The following is a 22,436-nucleotide window of genomic DNA, read 5'->3' on the forward strand; positions in this document are numbered from 1 at the left end:
CTAAGATCTGATGCTCAGTGTTTATGCTTCACCTAGAAACGAATACAATTTGACCATATAAAAGAAACCCTTTCTGGTATAACCCAGAAACATAAATGATGGGCTACCCTCAAATCTGGACTCTTTGGTGTTGACTTATCAGTTCCTCCTTTACTTGAACCAGATAGCCTTTTCACTCACTATTCTATGCAATAAGCCGAGCAATGAGATACTTGATCTTCCTCATTCCTATTTTCCTGAGACTGAGCTGATCAGTGCAGTACAGCTTTTCGGTGCCATGAAACGAAAATTCTCACTAGACTTATGGAGGTGTTGACCCAAATGGTATTTTTCTGTTTCTTTTATAAAGACTTAATTCTTTAGCTCCTAAATTGTCATTACTTTTACAATTTAGCAAGAAGAGGTTCTTTTTGCACTTGTTGGAGAATTGTTAATATTACCCCATTGGGTAATGTGTTTGTAATGAGCCTAGCACTGCAATTACCACCCATTTTCCATAAATCCCATCCCTAGTTTTAGAATGTTCGGGAAAACGTCTAAATTGGTATGTTGAAGGTAATTATGTTCTCTAATTAGCAGTTTGGCTTTTATAAAGGCCTTGAAGGGTGCTTGAAGCAACAGCTTGATTACCTTTTGAAAATTGTGATTCAGACTAAACTATAAGTGATAAGAAAAATCTTTTAACAAAATAAATTTCCTTTCACTTAAACCCATCCACTGTACTTATAATGTGAGTTTCCGCCTCCCAAACCGACTACAATTCACTTAACTCCTGGGTAAAGTGACATGAAGATTAAAACTAATGTGCAATCCACACTATTTTCGTTTTCAAGGGCTGTATCATAAAGGATATTTACTGACATAAAACAGGCTAAATTATAAATACTGTAATAGGTTAGCATGACAGAAAAGGGATTTTGACGAAGGAAAAATTTATTTCTGGGGAGAGACCTGTGGCGCCCGGTGAAAAGAGTGAAAAGAGTCCTTCTTATATACCTTTTCTGATAAAACCTTCCAATTATACCAGAGAAAGATAAAAGCATGGAATGCTGAGGTTACAACCCTCGCGTGAGCACCTTTTGGGTGTCGTGTATAAAGCAAAGGCGCGTGAAATCCACTATTCACAGGTTGTCTTCCATTTAGTTAATTCCTTCGTCAAAAGGGATGGGCCGATGAAATGATTTTTCAAAGCATTATATCTTTTGGAAAAAAAAGCACTTTTCATCTCAGGATCGAAAAAACTTATAGAGTTTTACACTTTATTTCAAAGTTTATATCGCACTGTTCTACTTATCTGTTAATGACCAACAGGCTGAAATATTTATGCTTGCTATACTATCGTTACTTGCGTCCAGTCTTGAAAAAAAAAATTTTAATCTATCATGGCAAAAACCTTTTTATTGAATTCACAATTTTTTAATATACATTTCCATAAAAAATAAATTGAAAGCAAGATAAACTGAATAAGAAAATTGAATCACTGGTATATGAAACTTTTGTTTAGTCAATACATCAAACTTCCTTTGAATAAAAAAAAACCTGTTTGAAAAAGCTTACCAAATAAGATTTCAGTGCACAAATACATAACAACTCTTAAGGAATAAAAGAAAACGTCAATGCGTACTTCACCGCCAAGTCGAAAAACTGTTTCCCCTGAAATAAGAAATAAAAACATAAGTTTTGAATAATAAAATTGTCCAATTTTGCATAATAAAATATTGTAAATAGAGTCCTAATGCCAATCTCAGAAATAAAATGATTTAGTACTGTATTACAAAACTACTGTACCTTGAAAGCTACTTGTACCAAAATCTTTATATGTTGCAAATGCATAAAATTTTCAAATTATTCCACAAACCAAAGATACAAATAAGTAAAATGATTTAGTACTGTATTACAAAACTACTGTACCTTGAAAGCTTCTTGTACCAAAATATTTATATGTTCTAAAGGCATAAAATTTACAAATTGCTACACAAAACCAAGATACAGATATATACAAAAAGACCTTATATGTTACATAAGCATAATGATTTAGTACTCTATTATAAAACTACTGTACCTTGAAAGCTTCTTGTACCAAAATCTTTATATGTTCTAAAAGCATAAAATTTACAAATTGCTACACAAAACCAAGATACAGATATATGCAGAAAGACCTTATATGTTACATAAGCATAAAATTTACAAATCATTACACAAAACAGATACCGTTACATGAAGAGGACAAAAGGTAACCGGGAGTAAAAGAATAACGAACCCGCCAAACATATTTCCAGATCCTCCAAAGGATTGCTGTTGTTGTTGTTGTTGTTGCTGCTGTTGCTGTTGTTGCTGCTGCTGGTCAGGAGACTGTTGAGCTAGAGCGCCAAATGTTGCTGTATTGCTCTGTGAAGAATAGCTGCCACACGAAAGCGATTGAAAAAAATCATTAGTTAACCCTTTTACGCCCAAGCTGTTTGGAACTTTCCAACCCTTAACCCCCAGGCCTTTTCTTTTTCAAGCACATTTTGCAATATATATTTTTAGAATTGCTCTAACGGCATTAATTTACGTCATAGAGAGGTCAGGTTGGTCTCATTATTTTGAAAAATGCCTGAAGTTTCTTATAAATTTATCAAAAATATGCAAAAAAAAATGTAAATAGCATTTTTTTGCAAGGACGTCCATGGGGGTAAAAGGATGAGTTTTGTGAAACGTACCAGTACATCCATGGGGGTAAAAGGGTTAAGAACAAGATTCTATTTCTTAGTGCATTAATGTTAATCAAAATAGCACTCAATGGCTATACACTCAAGATATTAAAATCTTTTTACACTACGCTACTGTTATTACACATCAGATATTCAGATATGTGAATTTGTTAATTTTGGTCCCAGGAGAAACTATTCCATGATCTTTCCATTTCTTACACTTTTATGTTTTTTTTAAACCTACTCCTCCTATAATAACTTATACAGATAAATGATATCAATATGTTGGTTTGACCTTCAAAAAAAATACCTTTCTATAAAAATAATGATTCCAAAATATAATGATCAAATTTCAAACCTGAAAAATATTGCTATATTTTACTATTTGATATAAAGTATAAAATAATAGTATGCCATCGATCATATAATCTTAATCATACATTATTGTGATTTGATCTTCACTGAAATTGTCCGACAAGTAATGGAGTACAGTATTAACCCTTTTACCCCCAGGCTCTTTGTAAATTTCCAACCCTTAACCCCCAAGGGGTTATTTTTTTCCCAGCACATTTTGCAGTATATTTTTTTTTAAATTGCTCTAACAGCCTTAATTTTTGTCATAGAGAGGTCAGGTTGGTCTCATTCTCTTGGAGAATGCCTGAATTTTCTCAAAAAATTATCAAAAATATGAAAAAAATTATTTTTATAGCATTTTTTTGCAAGGACGTACCGGTACGTCCATGGGGGTAAAGGGATGGCTTTTGTGAAACGTACCAGTACGTTCTTTGGGGGTAAAAGGGTTAAGTGGCCCACAAGGTGATGAGATTTTTCAACTTGTTCCTATAATTGTTATAAATGAGGACAACGTGATTAAATTGTTAAGATGAACCCAATTACGTAACGTATTTTTGGTAAACCAGGATGACCAGCAAAATAAGTTGTAATCTTCAGTATAGCCAAAAAGTAATCATCAAATTTTTGTTGGCCCTCGTATCCATAGCCAAGCGTATAATTGTCCCTTGAAAATATTTAAATTTGACATTCATGGTATAAATTCAAATGGTATTTTTCCCTTGTATTATCTAAAATATTTAATGGTCTTTTGGGAAAACGTCTACAGTATACTGTATATGTACGTATGCTTAAGGTAATTAACCCTTTTACCCCCAAAGGACGTACTGGTACATTTCACAAAAGCCATCCCTTTAACCCCATGGACGTACCGGTACGTCCTTGCAAAAAAATGCTATAAAAATTAGTTTTTCATATTTTTTTTATAATTTTTTTGAGAAAATTCAGGCATTTTCCAAGAGAATGAGACCAACCTGAACTCTCTATGACAAAAATTAAGGCTGTTAGAGCAATTTAAATAAAATATACTGCAAAATGTGCTTGGAAAAAAATAACCCCCTGGGGGTTGAGGGTGGGAAATTTCCAAATACCCCGGGGGTAAAAGGGTTATCTTCTCCCTTTTGCAGTTTGGCTTTAGCAAAGGCTTTAGAGCATGTGATTCCCTTCTTAAAATAGCCAATGCTGTATGAAAATCCCTTGACTGAGGTCAGTTAGTTTGTGCCAATGGCCTTGACTTTAGTGCTGCCTTTGACTGTGTTATTCACATACACACATGTATGTATGTATGTATGTATGTATGTATGTATGTATGTATGTATGTATGTACTGCAACTTTCAAAAATATATTAAATATATTAAACATTTTTGAAATAATTATTTACGTAATTTTAAGGTGGCAAAAGTATATCTACTCAAAATAGCTATTTTTTTTTCTATTGCCATATAAAATTGTACCATGTCAACAAGCAAAGATGCATAAGAGGAAGTTTACATCAAATAATGTTTGGCTACGATTTAGATTAACTGAAGGTTTAATACTATGGTATTTATAAACTACAAAAAATCCTAAAAGGACCAATAGAAGCTGGGTGGTTGTGTACATCAAATATATCGTGGTGTGTTATGATCGGAATTTTTGAGTCAAATTTTTCCCCAAACACTGAAAGTTCACATGAAGACATCATTTGAGAATTAATTTTTTAAATTATGATCAACATCATACCTTCCAAAACCCCCAGTTGGTGGTGTGGAATTAGCTACAGATCCAAAGGTACTTGTTCCTGAAGAGGCAAAATTGCTGAAACCACCTCCGCTACCTGTAGATGAAAGACCCAGGTTTAAGTCTACAGGTATTACATGATCATTTCATCCTTAAGAACAATTTCCTTTTTCTCAAACAAGCAGAAAGATACCTTCTGATGATCGGAATATATTTTATACATTTAAATAATCTCTAATGGAATATAAATATTTAAAAATGCCAATAAAGTAGCTGCTAAAATATAAGAAAATGATATTGCACTGTAACTTAAAGTATGGGAAAGTGACTTATATACAAAACCATCACTCCAAAGTTAGGTTACATCAGTACAAGAAATCCAAGCGACCTTAAGTGTGAAACTGGGAATACCCAGACTCTGATGTATGGCAATGGCTTCATGCATTACTCCTCATTTTATCGTCCAATATGAATAAAAGAGGGAGTGAAGGGAGGTGGGGGATAAGAAGAGGGAGAGAAATAATGTCGATAAAGAGGTAGGGGAAAGAGATAGGAGGAAGAAGAACTAAAAGGTAGGCGGAAGAGAAAAAATTCTTTAATAAAGAGGTAGGGAAAGGAGATAGGAGGAGGAGGTGGAGGTAGAGGATGAGGAGGAGGAAAAAGAAGAAAGGAGTAAGAAGAGGGAGGGAAATCATTCATTCTTTGATAAAAAGGTAGGCGAAGGAGATAGGAGGAGGTTAAGATAAAGGATGACAAGGAGGAAGAAGAAGAAAAGGGTAAGAAAACACTACGGCATAAAAGAGAATAACTCGCCTAGCGATCCAAAGGTAGCAGTTCCTCCAAATGACGGACTACTACCAAACTTGGGAGGTGAACCGAAGCCGGGAGAACCACCAAACACTGCCGAGCCTCCGAATGTTGAGCCACTTCCAAAACCTGAAAGCAACATATAAAATAATTTTGGTTGCAAATAATTTTGTCCATTAATAAATAGTCCTTTTTTAATAATATAATTTTTATATTCTCTTTGCTTTCCCACTAGTTATGAAAAATGTTATTTTTATTAGTAAAATAAATTTTTGAATATACTTACCCGATAATCATGTAGCTGTCAACTCCGTTGCCCGACAGAATTCTATGGAGGGATACGCCAGCTATCACAATACTAGAAGGGGGTGTACTTACCAGCGCCACCTGTGGCCAGGTACTCAAGTACTTCTTGTTGACACCTCCTCAATTATTCCTCGGTCCACTGGTTCTCTATGGGGAGGAAGGGAGGGTCGATTAAATCATGATTATCGGGTAAGTATATTCAAAAATTTATTTTACTAATAAAAATAACATTTTTCAATATTAAACTTACCCGATAATCATGTAGCTGATTCACACCCAGGGGGGTGGGTGAAAACCAGTGTACAAGATTAAAGGATAGCTAAGTATCCCATATTTCATATAACAGTTATCTCAAATAACAATGAAATAATAAGTACCTGGTAAGGAAGTCGAATTGAACCGTTACTCTGCCTCTTTTTTAAGTTCGTCTTCCTTACTGAGCGCAGCGTTCCTCTTGGAGGCTGAATCAACCCAAAGGTGCCAAAGTATATGGGGTTGCAACCCCTACTAAAGGACCTCTACAAAACCTTTAACTCAGGCGCTTCTCAAGAATGAATAGACCACCCGCCAAATCAAAAGGATGCGGAAGGCTTCTTAGCCTACCGTAACAACCATAAAAACAACAATAAAAGCATTCAAGAGAAAGGTTAAAAAAGGTTATGGGATTAAGGGAATGTAGTGGCTGAGCCCTCACCTACTACTGCACTCGCTGCTACGAATGGTCCCAGGGTGTAGCAGTTCTCGTAAAGAGACTGGACATCTTTAAGATAAAATGATGCAAACACTGACTTGCTCCTCCAATAGGTTGCATCCAATATGCTCTGCAGAGAACGGTTTTTATTAAAGGCCATCGAAGTAGCTACGGCTCTTACTTCGTGGGTCCTTACCTTCAGCAATGCAAGGTCTTCCTCCTTTAAGTGAGAGTGGGCTTCTCTAATCAGAAGCCTTATATAATACGAAACCCCATTCTTGGACATGGGCCTCGAAGGTTTCTTGATGGCACACCATAAGGCTTCTGACTGTCCTCGAATAGGTTTAGACCTCTTAAGATAATATTTGAGAGCTCTGACAGGGCAAAGAACTCTCTCTAGTTCGTTACCTACCATGTTGGAGAGGCTAGGTATTTCAAACGATCTAGGCCAAGGACGTGAAGGAAGTTCGTTCTTTGCTAGGAATCCGAGCTGAAAAGAACATGTTGCAGATTCGGTCGTGAAACCAATGTTCTTGCTGAAGGCATGAACCTCACTGACTCTCTTAGCTGTTGCAAGGCAGACGAGAAAAAGAGTCTTGAGGGTAAGGTCCTTGAAGGAAGCTGACTGGAGAGGTTCGAACCTAGATGACATAAGGAACCTTAAGACTACGTCTAGGTTCCAGCCTGGAGTGGATAGACGACGCTCTTTAGACGTCTCAAAAGACTTAAGAATGTCTTGAAGGTCCTTGTTGGAAGACAGGTCCAAACCTCTGTGGCGGAGAACTGAAGCCAACATACTCCTATACCCTTTAATCGTAGGGGCTGAAAGGGATCTCTCATTCCTAAGATGTAGAAGGAAGTCAGCTATTTGGGTCACAGAGGTATTGGTAGAGGATATTGAATTGGCTCTACACCAGCTTCGGAAGACCTCCCACTTAGACTGGTAGACTCTACGAGTGGAAACCCTTCTTGCTCTGGCAATCGCACTGGCTGCCTCCTTCGAAAAGCCTCTAGCTCTAGCGAATCTTTCGACAGTCTGAAGGCAGTCAGCCGAAGAGCGTGGAGGTTTGGGTGCAACCTGTCTACGTGAGGTTGACGTAGAAGGTCCACTCTTAGAGGTAGAGTCCTGGGGATGTCGACTAGCCATTGAAGTACCTCTGTGTACCATTCTCTTGCAGGCCAAAGGGGAGCAACCAGCGTCAGCCGTGTCCCTTCGTGCGAGATGAATTTCTGCAGAACTTTGTTTATTATCTTGAACGGTGGGAATGCGTACAGGTCGAGATGGGACCAGTTCAGTAGAAAAGCATCCACATGAACTGCTGCAGGGTCTGGAACAGGGGAACAGTACAGCGGAAGTCTCTTGGTTATGGAGGTGGCAAACAGATCTATGGTAGGTTGACCCCACAAGGTCCAAAGTCTGTTGCACACACTCTTGTGGAGGGTCCATTCCGTGGGAATGACCTGATTCCTTCTGCTTAGGCGATCTGCTGAGACGTTCATATCGCCCTGAATGAACCTCGTGACCAGAGTGAGGTTTAGACCTCTTGACCAAATGAGGAGGTCCCTTGCGATCTCGTATAGGCTCCTCGAATGGGTCCCTCCTTGCTTGGAGATGTAAGCCAAGGCTGTGGTATTGTCTGAGTTCACCTCCACCACTTTGCCTAGCAGGAGGGACTTGAAGTTCAACAGGGCTAAATGAACTGCTAGTAGCTCCTTGCAGTTGATGTGGAGTAATCCCTGTTCCTCGTTCCACGTTCCCGAGCATTCCCGTCCGTTCAAGGTCTCACCCCAGCCCGAGTCCGATGCATCTGAGAAGAGATGAAGATTGGGGGTCTGAATAGCCAACGATAGACCCTCCCTGAGAAGGAGGTTGTGCTTCCACCACAGGAGAGTGGTCTTCATCTCTTGGGTGATTGGGATAGAGACTGCTTCGAGAGTCGAACCCTTGTCCCAATGAGCTGCAAGATGGAATTGAAGAGGGCGGAGGTGGAGTCTCCCTAGCTCGACGAACAGGGCCAGTGATGAAAGGGTCCCTGTGAGACTCATCCACTGTCTCACCGAGCAACTGCTCCTCTTCAGCATGCTCATGATGCACTCTAGGGCTTGGCTTATCCTGGGGGCCGATGGAAAAGCCCGAAAATCCTGACTCCGAATCTCCATTCCCAGGTACACAATGGATTGGGAGGGAATGAGTTGAGACTTTTCTATGTTGACTAATAGACCCAGCTCTCTGATTAAGTCTAAAGTCCAATTGAGATTCTCCAGACAGCGACGACTCGTGGAGGCTCTCAACAGCCAGTCGTCTAAGTAGAGGGAGGCTCTGATGTCCGATAAGTGTAGGAATTTTGCTATATTCCTCATCAGATGAGTAAAGACCATAGGAGCTGTGCTTAGGCCAAAACACAGGGCTTGGAATTGGTAGACAACCTTTCCAAAAACGAATCTCAGGAAAGGTTGGGAGTCTGGATGAATAGGAACGTGAAAGTAGGCATCTTTCAAGTCCAACGAGACCATCCAGTCCTCCTGCCTGACCGCTGCTAAGACCGACTTCGTCGTCTCCATCGTGAACGTCCGCTTGGTGACATACGCGTTGAGCGCGCTGACGTCCAGCACCGGTCTCCAACCTCCTGTCTTCTTGGCCACAAGAAAGAGACGGTTGTAGAAGCCCGGGGATTGATGGTCCCGGACTATAACCACTGCCTTCTTCTGCACAAGTAGCGACACCTCCTGGTGCAATGCTAGCCTCTTGTCCTCTTCTTTGTAGTTGGGAGAGAGGTTGATGGGCGATGTAGTCAGAGGTGGTTTGAGGCAGAATGGAATCCTGTAACCGTTCCTCAGCCAACTGACAGACTGGGCGTCTGCACCTCTCTTCTCCCAGGCTCGCCAGAAGATCTTGAGTCTGGCTCCTACTGCTGTCTGGAGATGCGGAGAGTCAGTTTTTTCCTTTAGATGTCCTGGATCCTTTCCTAGACTTGCTCCTGTGAGAGTCTGGACGGGAGCTTCCTCGGCTGGGGGCTCTACCACGAAAGGGCGGTATGAACCTCGTAGCAGGGGTATCAGCCACTGGGGAGCGATAAGTCTTGGGGACTGAGGTAGCAACCTTAGACTTACGAGCCGATGAGGCTACAAGATCGTGTGTGTCCTTTTGTATCAGGGCAGCAGACAAGTCCTTAACCAGCTCTTCGGGGAAGAGGAACTTCGAGAGCGGAGCAAAAAGGAGTTGTGACCTTTGGCAAGGTGTAATGCTGGAGGAAAGGAAGGTACACAGCTGTTCCCTTTTCTTCAAAACCCCTGATACAAACATCGACGCAAGCTCACCAGATCCATCCCTAATGGCCTTATCCATGCAGGACATTAATAGCATGGCAGAATCCTTGTCCGCAGGAGAGGTCTTCTTGCTGAGGGCCCCCAGGCACCAGTCTAGAAAGTTGAACATTTCAAATGCTCTAAACACTCCTTTCAGTAAGTGATCCAGGTCTGAGAAGGTCCAGCAAACCTTAGAGCGCCTCATTGCAGTTCTCCGAGGCGAGTCTACCAGACTTGAGAAGTCAGCCTGGGCAGAGGCAGGTACTCCCAAGCCTGGTGCTTCTCCTGTGGCATACCAAACGCTCGCTTTCGAAGTGAGCTTAGTTGGCGGGAACATGAAAGAAGTCTTGCCAAGGTGTTGCTTAGTCTGCAGCCACTCCCCTAAGATCCTTAACGCTCTCTTAGAGGACCTTGCTAGGACTAGCTTAGTATAGGTGGACTTAGCTTGTTGAATGCCCAGCGAAAACTCAGATGGCGGAGAGCGGGGAATAGCAGAGACAAAGTGGTCTGGGTAAACCTCCCTAAGCAGAGCCAAGACCTTACGAAAATCAATAGACTGTGGAGAAGGCTTGGATTCATCCACGTCTGACGAGGGATCCAGGTGTGCCTCCTCATCATCAGACGCCTCATCACCAGAGTGTAGCGAAGAGATCGGACAAGAATGCTGAACAGCAGAGTCAGAACGAGTAGGAACAATATTAGTGGTTTCCTCTTCAAGTAACTGTCGAGGGAGAACCTGAGGCTCAGACTGCAAAGGCTGAATAAAAGACGAAGCAGAAGGAAGGCGCATGGGTGGAGGAGGCTGACTCCTAGCATGAGTGGTTGAACCCAAGGGTTGTGCTTGCTGAGCGGTTGGTGGAAGCGGAGAAGCAAGTTCCTGTTCCTGAGGTGTGAGCGGAGCGTGATGAGGTTGAGGCTGCGCAGAACAAGGTAAATGTCTCGCAAGCTGAGGCTCCTGAGGCGCAAGGCCAAGGTGTAGAGGTGCTTGCCTTGTGGAGGGTTGAGCTCGCTGCAGCGAGAGCTGAGGAGACTGACTCATGGACGGGAGAGGTTGTTGTACCTCAACCGAGAGTTGCACCACTGGTGGAGCAGCAAGGGGAGGCGGAGGAAGAGAGGTATAATCCTCCTGATCCCATAGTAAAGGTTGCCTTAAAGAAGGCGGAGGCTGAACACCACTGGGAACAGCAAACTCAGAACGTGGCTCAACATCGTACGCCTGGCAGGAACTGTGATCAGGCGGAGCAAGCGCAGGCGGAGCGAGCGCAGGCGGAGGGAGTGTAGGCGGAGGCGGAGGCGCAACACTCTCAGCCCGACACTCACGCATCAAGTCCGAAAGCTGAGCTTGCATGGACTGAAGTAGATTCCACTTGGGGTCGGCAGAAACTACAGTAGGCTGAGGTAAAGCCTTAACAGTCGAGCTCTGTTGTGGCAGAACCTTACTCCTCTTGGGCGGAGTGCAGTCGACCGATGACTGCGGCGAGTCAGAGCTGAGCCAATGACTGCAACCTGGCTGAGCACTCGCGGACTGGACTCTGCGTTTAAGCGGTCTCGAGACCTGAGACCAACGTTTCTTCCCTGACAGTTGATCAGCGGACGAGAAAAAGACGGGCTCAATCGTCTGCAGGTGGGAGTGACGGTCTTTGGAAGACACGCCCGCAACCACCGAGGATACTTCTGTGCGCCTAACAAGGCCTGCCGAACCCTTATGCCCTTCGACATTGCTTCTCCCCTGGGCTTGGGAGCTTGCAAGAGGTCCCGGACTGGGAGGACGACTGGCTCGCACAGAAGTATCCTCACGCACCACACTGGCACTGACACTAGCACTTGGCACTGCACTGACACTAGCACTCGTCACAGCACTGGCACTAATTCCACCCACTGCACTCTTGACCTTAAGTTCCTTGACTTCGGCCATCAGAGACTTATGATCACTTACCACAGACTCTACTTTATCGCCTAAGGCCTGAATAGCACGCAAAACAACAGACATATCAGGCGGAGGGCACACAGTAGGTTCGGGGATAGCCACTACAGGGGTAGGAAAAGGTAGGGGATCATGAGATGAGGAAAAAAGTGAAGAGTGAGAAGAACTCCTCCTAACTCTACCTCTCTCTAACTTAGTTGAATATTTCAAAAGACGGACAAATTCCAGTTCCGAAAGTCCGGCGCATTCCTCACATCGATTTTCTAACTGACAGGGCCTGTCCCTACAGTCAGAACAAGCGGTGTGAGGATCTACCGAGGCCTTCGGAATACGCCTATTGCAAGACCTACATCGTCTATGGGAGGGGGCTTGCGAAATGTCAGACATCTTGAATCCAAAGAGTTAGCCAAAAGGGGGTTCCAAAATCAAGCAAAAGATCGTTAACCGTTAATCAGGACTATATAAAAGCTATCTAGCTAATATAAGAAGGTTTCCAGTAATGCGACAGCCGAAATCTGAGAGAATACTTCACCAATTAGTCGTGAAAAAACTCGAAGATCATAAGCGTATCCCAGAACGTCTTGCCGGAAGCACGACAGAGGAATAATTGAGGAGGTGTCAACAAGAAGTACTTGAGTACCTGGCCACAGGTGGCGCTGGTAAGTACACCCCCTTCTAGTATTGTGATAGCTGGCGTATCCCTCCATAGAATTCTGTCGGGCAACGGAGTTGACAGCTACATGATTATCGGGTAAGTTTAATATTGAAAAAAATCTTTATACAATTTTCTTATGGATTACATTTTTGATGCTGTCATCTCCTTTTTTAAGGAATGACAATATAGAAAAACCTAAACATTCACTTCTAAACAGTGAACTGGCTAATGCAATGTCCAACATATTAATACATATTTAAGCTTCACAATTATAGAAAGTAAATCTAATATGAAATGCATATTCATGCACAAGAACATAATTGGTGATAAGAATTACAATTCAGATGTGAAATTGTAGTTATTTTTTCCACTTATTTTTCATCTAACAAAGTGTTTACCTGAAGTTTTCTGTGGTGTTGTCATGCCAAAGGCACTCTGGCCTGTTTCCCCACTGCTGGACCCAGTGTTAGCTTGTCCTCCGAAGCCTGTACTCCCAAATGTTGAACTTGAGGACTGCCCAGCTCCAAAGGAACTTGTGCTTGTTGCAGCCCCAAAAGTACTTGTGCTACTTTGGCCACCAAATAAACCTAAAATTGACAGCTCATAAATATTGAATATAAAGATTTATGACAAAGGTGATGACTAACAAGTACTTTAATTCAGTAAAGTATATGAATTTGCAATAAGGAAAATATCAAGCATCATACTTTTGCCTTATGAAACTTTTTAATTTGCAATATCAATTATGCCTTAAGAATTAATGTAAACATATCTTCCATGACTAGACATTCTATTTACATAATGGGATCTGTTTTTCTTAAAAGATTTTACATAAAGAATTTGTTACAATTGGTATTAAAAGGACAAATATGCATAAGTTACAAAATGAAACTGGTTATGTCATCCAGTAAAATAAAGATTGTATTGGTGACAACATTGTCTACAAGTAAAACTAAAACCAAAAGATGACTTACTTAACTGTGGTTTAGCATTTGTAAACGATGTCGTTCCAAATATATTCTTGTTAGCGTTATCTTCGCTGGGCTTGCTGCCTAGTCCACTGAAGAACCCTCCTCCACTGCTCGCAGTGTTAGAACCTAAAAAATAAAAACCTCTCATATGGAAGCACTGAAACAAGACCGATAGCATTATATTAATCAAACAAAACTTAGGGATTGAAATAATGAAATATTTCACTGTCTTACCCATTCCAAAGGCAGATCCGAATGGCGAGGAAGTTTCCTGTGTTGTTGTACTGCAAAAAATAACGAAAAGAATTTTGTGAAAGCTAGCTGAAAAGAATTACAATTATTTTGAAGAAAAACGGTTTTTAAAATAAAAGAACCAACCAACCATAATGGCAACTTCTACTCAACAAATTGAACATATTGTAATTTGATTTATTTTGGAATATATTACTAATGTTTAGTTTTACTTATATTTTGTATATACATTAGCCTTAGGAGATTCATAAGGTTTGTTAAATGACATTTAACCCTTTTACCCCCGGGCTATTTGGAAATTTCCAACCCTTAACCCCCAAGGGGTTATTTTTATCCCATCACATTTTGCAGTATACTTTTTTTAAATTGCTCTAACAGGCTTAATTTTTGTCATAGAGAGGTCAGGTTGGTCTCATTCTCTTGGAAAATGCCTGAATTTTCTCAAAAAATTATCAAAAATGTGAAAAAAAATTTTTTTATAGCATTTTTTGCTAGGACGTACCGGTACGTCCATGGGGGTAAAGGGATGGCTTTTGTGAAACGTACCAGTATGTCCTTTGGGGGTAAAAGGGTTAATGATTCATTTTCATTTATCACTGCCCACTAATATGCTTCTCTTTGCAACTAATTTGAAAAGTAAAATATTTCAAGCATTTTTTATCTATTCTGAATTTATATATGAAGTTTTCGTGCCTTTAATGGTGCTGTATCCACAAAATAAGATTTCACATTACATCTATTAGGTTGTCCAGTATGTTTTTTAATAAATCTACTATATTCCTTTAAAAAAAATATTAATTTTTACTAAAAGACAAAGCACCTCCATTTGCACAGTCCAAAGTCATGGTCTTCATGAATCCTTGACACTCTACTTCCAAGTAAAAGGATGTTTTGCTAGGCGGCCAACAGCACATTAATGCATTCTTGGATCTTACACTTTGCATACATGCTTAGATCTTAAATCTTATATAGGTAAGAACCTCACTTCTTGCATAGTCTAGACTATGAATGAGTGAAATCAACAGTGTTTGAATGAGGGGCCATGAAAGTCAAAAGTCAAGTTCTTACTGAAAAAAGGGAATTTTGTAAAAATTAAAGATGTTAGTTTAGACTGGAGGAATAAGCTGAAGAAAATTTGACAAATTCGAAACTAATTTGAATTTTTCCTAACAATACAAACCTGTAGATATTTACAGGGATTATATTTTCAGCGAAGGTGGAAGGCTAGCCATAAGACCTGTCATTGGGTTAGGTGAACAACTGCTTGCTTGGTGTCTTAGGTAGTAGGGGGAACCCTTCGGAGACCGAAGCACGCAAACCATGCCTCATGGAGGAGGTCTCCCTTCTGACTGAGGCCAGGTAGGCTCGAAACTCTGTATGAAGAGAGGCGATGCCGACGTAGAGGAAAGGTTAATTCCTTTCGGTCTGAAGGCGTGGCTCAAGGACGAGTGGTGGCCTTTCATCGCCGAGACCGAGAGAAGCTTTCCTCTTCAAGGTAAACGAGGAACTCCGATATTACTGGAATAGTGGTATCGAGGGGAGACACTAACCACTAAAGACAGTACCCTTGGCCTGGTAGACTGAAGCTGAAAATTTAAGCAGGTATCTGGACATTCTCTTCGCAACTTATTGCGGAAAGGGACTCTCTGAAAGGAGCTGGGTAGTCTCCAGGCGTTAAGTCGCAGCAAAGCTATGGCTTCAAGAAAAATTTTCACTTGTGGTTGTTAGAGTAGATCATGTTGTGGAGGGAGTTCTCTCAGGATCTCCGTCGGGAATTGCAGACGAGTGTGATGGGCGAACGATTCTTCTAACGAGACGACACTGCCAACGACGAGGCTGATTCTTGTTTGTCAACCATCTTCTCATTTCTGTCTCCTGCCTGGGTCCCATAGAGACCAGAGAAAAGGGAGATACCTCATGCTGAACCACCTAAGATCCGGCTGCCCCTGAAGAGGTTGGAATCAAAGGAATCCAACGCGGGCTAGACGAACCAGAGTGAGACGGTGACCCATGAGATGAAGAAATATTTACGTATATACAAACATTATATGAATCTTTAAATATAGAGTATATAAAAACTTAAGATGAAAAAAAACAGAAAAGTCAAAGGCCAGTATAAAAAAAAAGTTGGGAGGAGAGAGAGACGAACGTCTACTCTCTCTGAGCCAATAGAAATAAGTGATGTGACAACAAATGTGTGTGTCTGTGTGAGAGCGGGGTAGCTAAATACCCCTACTAAGCCCCCGCTAACTAGCGGTAGGGTAGTTTACACCTTGCTAAAAGTTTTATGGCTAGCCTTCCACCTTCGCTGAAAATATAATCCCTATAAATAGCAAGGGTTTGTTATTTAGTGTCGGAACAACCAAGAATTAGGAAATTGGACCAAGGCACCTAATTGAGGGCAGTACAAGTAATCCCAAATTTAGTTTATCTGGCCTCAGGAACTCTGCTAGGAAAATCACATTAATCATTTTACATAGATGAGAGCCAAAATAGGAGGCGTAACCAATTAATTTGGGAAAGACTAATGGCATTCCTAGGAATAATGCAAAACAAAATAAATTAGCATTCTGTAAAAAAAAAGAGTAAAACATTATTGATAATATTAAGAATATAATTGTAGATTGGTCGAAGGAAAGTAGACTAATATGAAGTGAGGTTCTTACCTATTTGGAACTTAGGATCAATAGGGGAAAATTTGAGGTGCTAGCACACAATCAAATTCTTTTGATTAAGTAAGAGAATGTCTAGGATGTTTAAACTCATAAAAAACACAAATATGGAATATCAAAATGTTGGGTTTACATAAAATAATACAATGCTATAATTACCTTCCTGAAGCAAACGGTGATGTCACCACAGGAGATGCTTGGCCAAACCCAGAGGTGCCTCCAGAGCTGGTCACACTCTGGCCAAACATACTTGTTCCCGACGTTTGTGTGGTTGCCCCGCCAAAGATACTGGTGCCCTGTGAAGTTGATGGACTAAATACGGAACCACCTTGATTTTGAGTAGTGGCCCCAAATATAGAACCTGATCCACCAGTCTGTCCACCAAATATAGAAGTTGAAGAGCTTTGTGTGGTCTGTCCAAAACCTCCCTCTGATTTTTGTCCAAAAAGGGAACCACTTGAACTTGTGGCAGGAGATGTAAAACCGGACATTGTGGTAGCAGTAGGTAAAGTTCCAAATGCTGAAGAAGTGGACTGACCCCCAAAGCTAGCTGGCTGACCGAAAGTTGAGCCGGAGGAAGACGAAGGGGCAGATGATCCAAAGTTCAAGCCTGTTGTTGAAGTACCGGATGGATTAAACAGAGTTCCGCTCTGTGTTGATGACAGCGCCCCTCCAAACACACTTCCACCAGCTGCAGTAGCTGGAGTTGATACTCCTCCAAATATACTTCCGGTGGATGATGTGATCGTTACTGCACCTGTAGAACTACCGGCGATTGTTGTCGTGATTGTGCCAGACGTCATTTCTGTTGTTGTACTTGTTGTGGGTGCTGTTAATTTGCTTACCAATATGCTTCCAGTTGACAGCTGTGTGCCTCCAAATATACTCCCAGATGAAGATGCAGAACCACCAAATAGACTTCCACCTTCTGCTGGTTTGGCTGCTCCAAATAGACTTCCACCTTCTGCTGGTTTGGCTGCTCCAAATATGCTCCCACCTTCCGCTGGTTTGGCTGTTCCAAATACGCTCCCACCTTCCGCTGGTTTGGCTGTTCCGAATACGCTCTCACCTTCCGCTGGTTTGGCTGTTCCAAACACGCTCCCACCTTCCGCTGGTTTGGCTGTTCCAAACACGCTCCCACCTTCCGCTGGTTTGGCTGTTCCAAATACGCTCCCACCTTCCGCTGGTTTGGCTGTTCCAAACACGCTCCCACCTTCCGCTGGTTTGGCTGTTCCAAACACGCTCCCACCTTCCGCTGGTTTGGCTGTTCCAAATACGCTCCCACCTTCCGCTGGTTTGGTTGTTCCAAACACGCTCCCACCTTCCGCTGGTTTGGCTGTTCCAAATACGCTCCCACCTTCTTCAGGTTTAGCTGTTCCGAATAAACTCCCACCTTCTGCTGGTTTAGTCATTCCAAAAATACTACCACTTGAGGTTGTCTTAACTCCTGAAAAAACACTTCCACTTTCAGATATCTTGACAGCTCCAAATAAGCTCCCACTTTCTGATGGTTTGTTACCTCCAAATAAGCTTCCACTTTCTGAAGTTTTAGAAGTTCCAAACACACCACCACCTTCTGAAGTTTTTACTGCGCCAAATATAATCCCACTATCACTAGGCTTTGCTGTTCCAAATATACCTGTGCTTTCAGATGTTTTAGCCCCTCCAAATATACTCCCACTTTCAGTTTTACTAGCTGCTCCAAAACTACTAGCCGATGTGCCAGAGTTAGTGCCAAACAAACTGCCGGCCTGCGGGGTTGTACCAGAACTGGATGCGACACTGGTGGTACCAAATGCTACTGACAAACTTTTACCTCCAAATAAACTTCCACTATTTGCAGTGCTTTGGGATAAAGTGCCACTTGTGGGTATCCCAGATGTGCTAAGGACATTTAATAGGGTACTTTTAGACGAATCAGTTTTGCTCTCTCCTTCCAACGGCTTTAATGACGAAAACAACGACGTAGATGTGGTAACTGACGGAGTAACTAGCACTTTGGAAACTACAGAATTTTCAGACCCAGATGCTTCTTCAGCTGATGTTGTTGGCGTTGGGCTAGAGTCTGAAGATGATTCACTAGTAGAACTTCCCTCACTACTTTCCTTAGAGAATTTTGAAGTCTCTGGTAGAGCATCAGCAGGAGAAGCTGCGGGTTCAGTTATGGTGGACCTCATCGTTGAGGCACTGAATGATGGAGTAGAAACAGGCGATTGGGTTGACATAGAACTTGAATTTAGTTGATTCGCCAGAGCACCGCCAAATAGAGATGATGTTCCTGATGATGAGACGGCAGTGAAAGACGATTTCAACGTTAGGTCACTAGCAGTGGTCGAACTACCAGCTGAAAATGAGCTTGTTGCTGGTAATTTCAATGTAAACAACCCACTGCCTGCCGAATCACCGGATGCAGCACCTTTGAAGGAAAACATACTCCCAGGCCGACTTACAAATGGTGAAGATGTGCTTGTGACAGCCACATTAGAGCCCGCTGCACTGGCAGATGGAGCGGACGTTACGGTTGGAGCCGTTAACAACTGACCAACAGACAGGTTGGAATTGGTAAACTGGGGAAGAGTAGGTTTTGGCACTGTGGTTTCAACGGGTGACTGAGATGCAGGAGGATTGAATGCAAATGTCATGGGGTTTGTAGTTCCTCCTACACTACTGAAAGGGGACGTTATTAGCATTTTAGCAAATCCTGATTTTGTATCCGAAACAGAGGTTAATGGTACAGTATCTGCAGCAGCAACTGTGGTCGTGGGGACTTTGGAAACGAGAGACGTCAGCGCCAGAAGTGGGCTGGCAGACTTCACTTCCGGTTCAGCTTTGTTATCTGGAGTTTGTGGTGGGGTAATTTCTTCATAGACTGGTTTTGCAATGCCCAACGTAATGGAACCCGCAGGTGAATCTCTACCTGCCTTGCTGCCTCCATTTGAGATTAAACTTTTGTTTGAGAAAGTGTTGAGAGCAGGAAACTTATTTTCATTTTTGGATACCTCTTCAGTTTTGGCTGGAGTATTTGCTAATAATCCAAAGCCTGGTCTAAATAGTGTGTTAGAAGGCTTGGTTACAGCTGCTGGTGAAGCATTTTCAGCGGCTTTACTGTTACGGTTAGGTGTAGAAAAGGTCTGAGGTCCAAATGATGTCTCAGCATGGATAGAAAATGAAGTGTGTCCTTGAAATGTTGAATTCTCCTGATTACTATTTTTTCTTGATGTATTAATGTATCCTGACAAGTCTGTCAAATCTGTCTTCGGTGAGGAAGCGCATTTCCTGAAAAAAAACAAAAAAGTATTAAAAATAAATAAGTGATAATGATAAGTTTTGTTTGGAACCCACCCTTATCTGAAAGGGAAAAAGGGAATGCGACAACTAGCTTATTCATCAAAATGTTATGTACAGTAAATAAAAGAGTTCTAAACGTTCTTCCCAGAGCCTCTTCGGCACTAGCTGCATTGCTTTCTGTCTATTAGTTTCCTTCCCTCTCTTTAACCTCATCCTACTAAGCTGTCAATTTTGCTAACTTTACTTTGTTTAAATTTTTACTTCTCATCTACAAACTCATCTTTTGTAACATCCATAATAGCCTATGGTTGAGAGAATGGAAAATGGCTGTCTGCTAAAGAAGGTGATGAATGCAAGAGTTGATGGGAGAAGTACAAGAGGAAGGCCAAGGTTTGGGTGGATGGATGGTGTGAAGAAAGCTCTGGGTGATAGGAGGATAGATGTGAGAGAGGCAAGAGAGCGTGCTAGAAATAGGAATGAATGGCGAGCGATTGTGACGCAGTTCCGGTAGGCCCTGCTGCTTCCTCCGGTGCCTTAGATGACCGCGGAGGTAGCAGCAGTAGGGGACTCAGCAGTATGAAGCTTCATCTGTGGTGAAAATGTGGGAGGTTGGGCTGTGGCACCCTAGCAGTACCAGCTGAACTCGGCTGAGTCCCTGGTTAGGCTGGAGGAACGTAGAGAGTAGAGGTCCCCTTTTTGTTTTGTTTCTTGTTGTTGTCGGCTATCCCCCAAAATTGGGGGAAGTGCCTTTGGTATATGTATGTGATGTATAATAGCCTATAAATGTAGTGCAGTGGGTTTGATAATATACATTCATAATAATATGTAATAACCATAATCTTTGCAAGTAATAACAGACACGACTTTAACCTGGAAAGATAGTGAATCCAGTTCTTCAGTTAGTAACCCAACAACTATATGGTAGCGGTCAGATGAAACCCGAAGAGACAAATTTAAAACTACAACATTCAAAGTTACAAAATTTTATAAAAAAGTGAACATAATCCTAATTTGATTTCGCAATTAACCATTTGAGTTATCTTTAATTACAAAATATCTAATACCTAATTCAAGAGATTTGAATAAAGTCGTTTTATATACTGTACCTCTTTTTGACTCACCTGATAGGAATTGTATTTCTTTGAGATAAAATCTTCCTGAGCTTTTCTTGTTTTCCTTGTGGCAACATTTTGATTGGAGAAATATACGTTGAGGGGGACACTTTTACTTCATTCAAGCTCTTTTCAAGGCTTGCCAGAGCATCATCACTGATAAAAAATAGAAGAGAAATTAATAAAATTGAAAAAAAACTTTATTTCTTAAAACAAACATAATAATCTGGTTCATTCTCCACTATACCTACGACAGTGAAAATTGAAAAAAAAAACTTTATTTCTTAAAACAAACATAATAATCTGGTTCATTCTCCACTATACCTATGACAGTGAAAATGTAGGACAGTGAAGGAAACTTTTTTATAAACATTTATGAGTTTTTATGAACAATATCAACTCTATTAAAAAGGACTCTGGTTCATGATAAACCCACTGCTCAGATCTCACTGCAAGCTGAGAAGGAATAGAGTTGTTATAGCCTCGGACTATTGAATGTGTTGACTTTAGAAAGGTGTCTTCTGCTTATTCACTTGAAAGGAGTTTCCTTATAGTGTGTCTGAAATAGCACCACCATTTTCTTTTATAACTCATGTTCCAATGTTTTTTTTTTTTTTTTTTTTTTTAGTTTTCTTGGTTTTATATTTAATTCTGTTTCTCTTACTTGAAGTGTATATTGAAGTACAATTAATTTAGTATTTGATATTTAAAAGTCATCATATTTATGAGTATGAGTTTTATAACTATTTTTGCTTAACCCTTTTACCCCCAAAGGACGAACTGGTACGTTTCACAAAACTCATCCCTTTACCCCCATGGACGTACCGGTACGTCCTTGCAAAAAAATGCTATAAAAATATTTTTCATATTTTTGATAATTTTTTTTTAAAATTCAGGCATTTTCCAAGAGAATGAGACCAACCTGACCTCTCTATGACGAAAATTAAGGCTGTTAGAGCAATTTTAAAAAAATATACTGCAAAATGTGCTGGGAAAAAAATAACCCCTTGGGGGTTAAGGGTTGGAAATTTCCAAAGAGCCTGGGGGTAAAAGGGTTAATGTAAGTCTCATTATATTTACTTAAGAGTTTAGTTGTTCTAATAAAATCAAGAGGTTTTAAGAAAAACATGGTGTTTCCTTGGAGCCCAATGCTCTCCTTTTTCCATACCTTCCTGTACGATGTGGGCTTAAATAAGCCCCCACAGAGTGATAACTGTAGGGTATGCTTCAATCTTTGAGTTGATATAAGCATTAAAAAACATTATTACAAAGGCCAAAAAGTTGTACACGTACATTTTATAGCGGCCATCTACTTCAGATAAAAAAATATGTTACAAAGTGGGAGTCTATACCCCCCAAAAGAAATTTCAAATATGAGATAAGAGAAGTTACTTAAGGCTTCTCAGAAGACTCATCGAAGTCACTTTGATTTCTAGACTAAGTTTAAAGCTACATCGTCGTCGTCGGCGGCGCCCACTCGTGTCCGAGTATTGGGTTCCGTCGTTAGCCATCAGCCTCCTATCTAGAGTTGAAGAGGGGTGGAGGAAACGACAGAATGCCAGTAGCTGAGTATATTGTTTTGGGTGGTTGTGGCTTTGCAACGGCCACGCACACACACTTGGCCCACATCGTTTTCACTGCGGCTCAAGACATATGAGACAGGCGGCTTCTCCGATGTTGGTTGCATC

General features: G+C 41.2%; 1 protein-coding gene across 2 annotated transcripts in view; it reads right to left on the reverse strand.

Annotated features, from left to right (window-relative positions):
- Positions 1 to 1,307: 1,307 nt before the first annotated feature.
- The window catches only part of Nup214 (nuclear pore complex protein Nup214), a 58,911-nt gene continuing 37,782 nt past the window's right edge, over positions 1,308 to 22,436 (reverse strand). The window contains exons 13-21 of one of the 2 annotated variants that reach the window (XM_068352725.1): positions 20,758 to 20,904; positions 16,508 to 19,624; positions 13,659 to 13,708; positions 13,428 to 13,550; positions 12,852 to 13,040; positions 5,601 to 5,700; positions 4,768 to 4,860; positions 2,261 to 2,401; positions 1,308 to 1,653 (exon numbers count right to left, since the gene is read on the reverse strand). In XM_068352725.1, the coding sequence (XP_068208826.1) occupies positions 1,626 to 1,653; positions 2,261 to 2,401; positions 4,768 to 4,860; positions 5,601 to 5,700; positions 12,852 to 13,040; positions 13,428 to 13,550; positions 13,659 to 13,708; positions 16,508 to 19,624; positions 20,758 to 20,904 (3,988 nt within the window). In that variant the 3' untranslated portion in view covers positions 1,308 to 1,625. Of the gene's footprint in view, positions 1,654 to 2,260; positions 2,402 to 4,767; positions 4,862 to 5,577; positions 5,701 to 12,851; positions 13,041 to 13,427; positions 13,551 to 13,658; positions 13,709 to 16,507; positions 19,625 to 20,757; positions 20,905 to 22,436 lie in introns of both variants that reach the window. The other variant, XM_068352724.1, reaches the window with a different exon arrangement.

This window comes from Palaemon carinicauda, chromosome 29 (genome assembly GCF_036898095.1).
Source record: "Palaemon carinicauda isolate YSFRI2023 chromosome 29, ASM3689809v2, whole genome shotgun sequence".
NCBI classification, from domain to species: domain Eukaryota; kingdom Metazoa; phylum Arthropoda; class Malacostraca; order Decapoda; family Palaemonidae; genus Palaemon; species Palaemon carinicauda.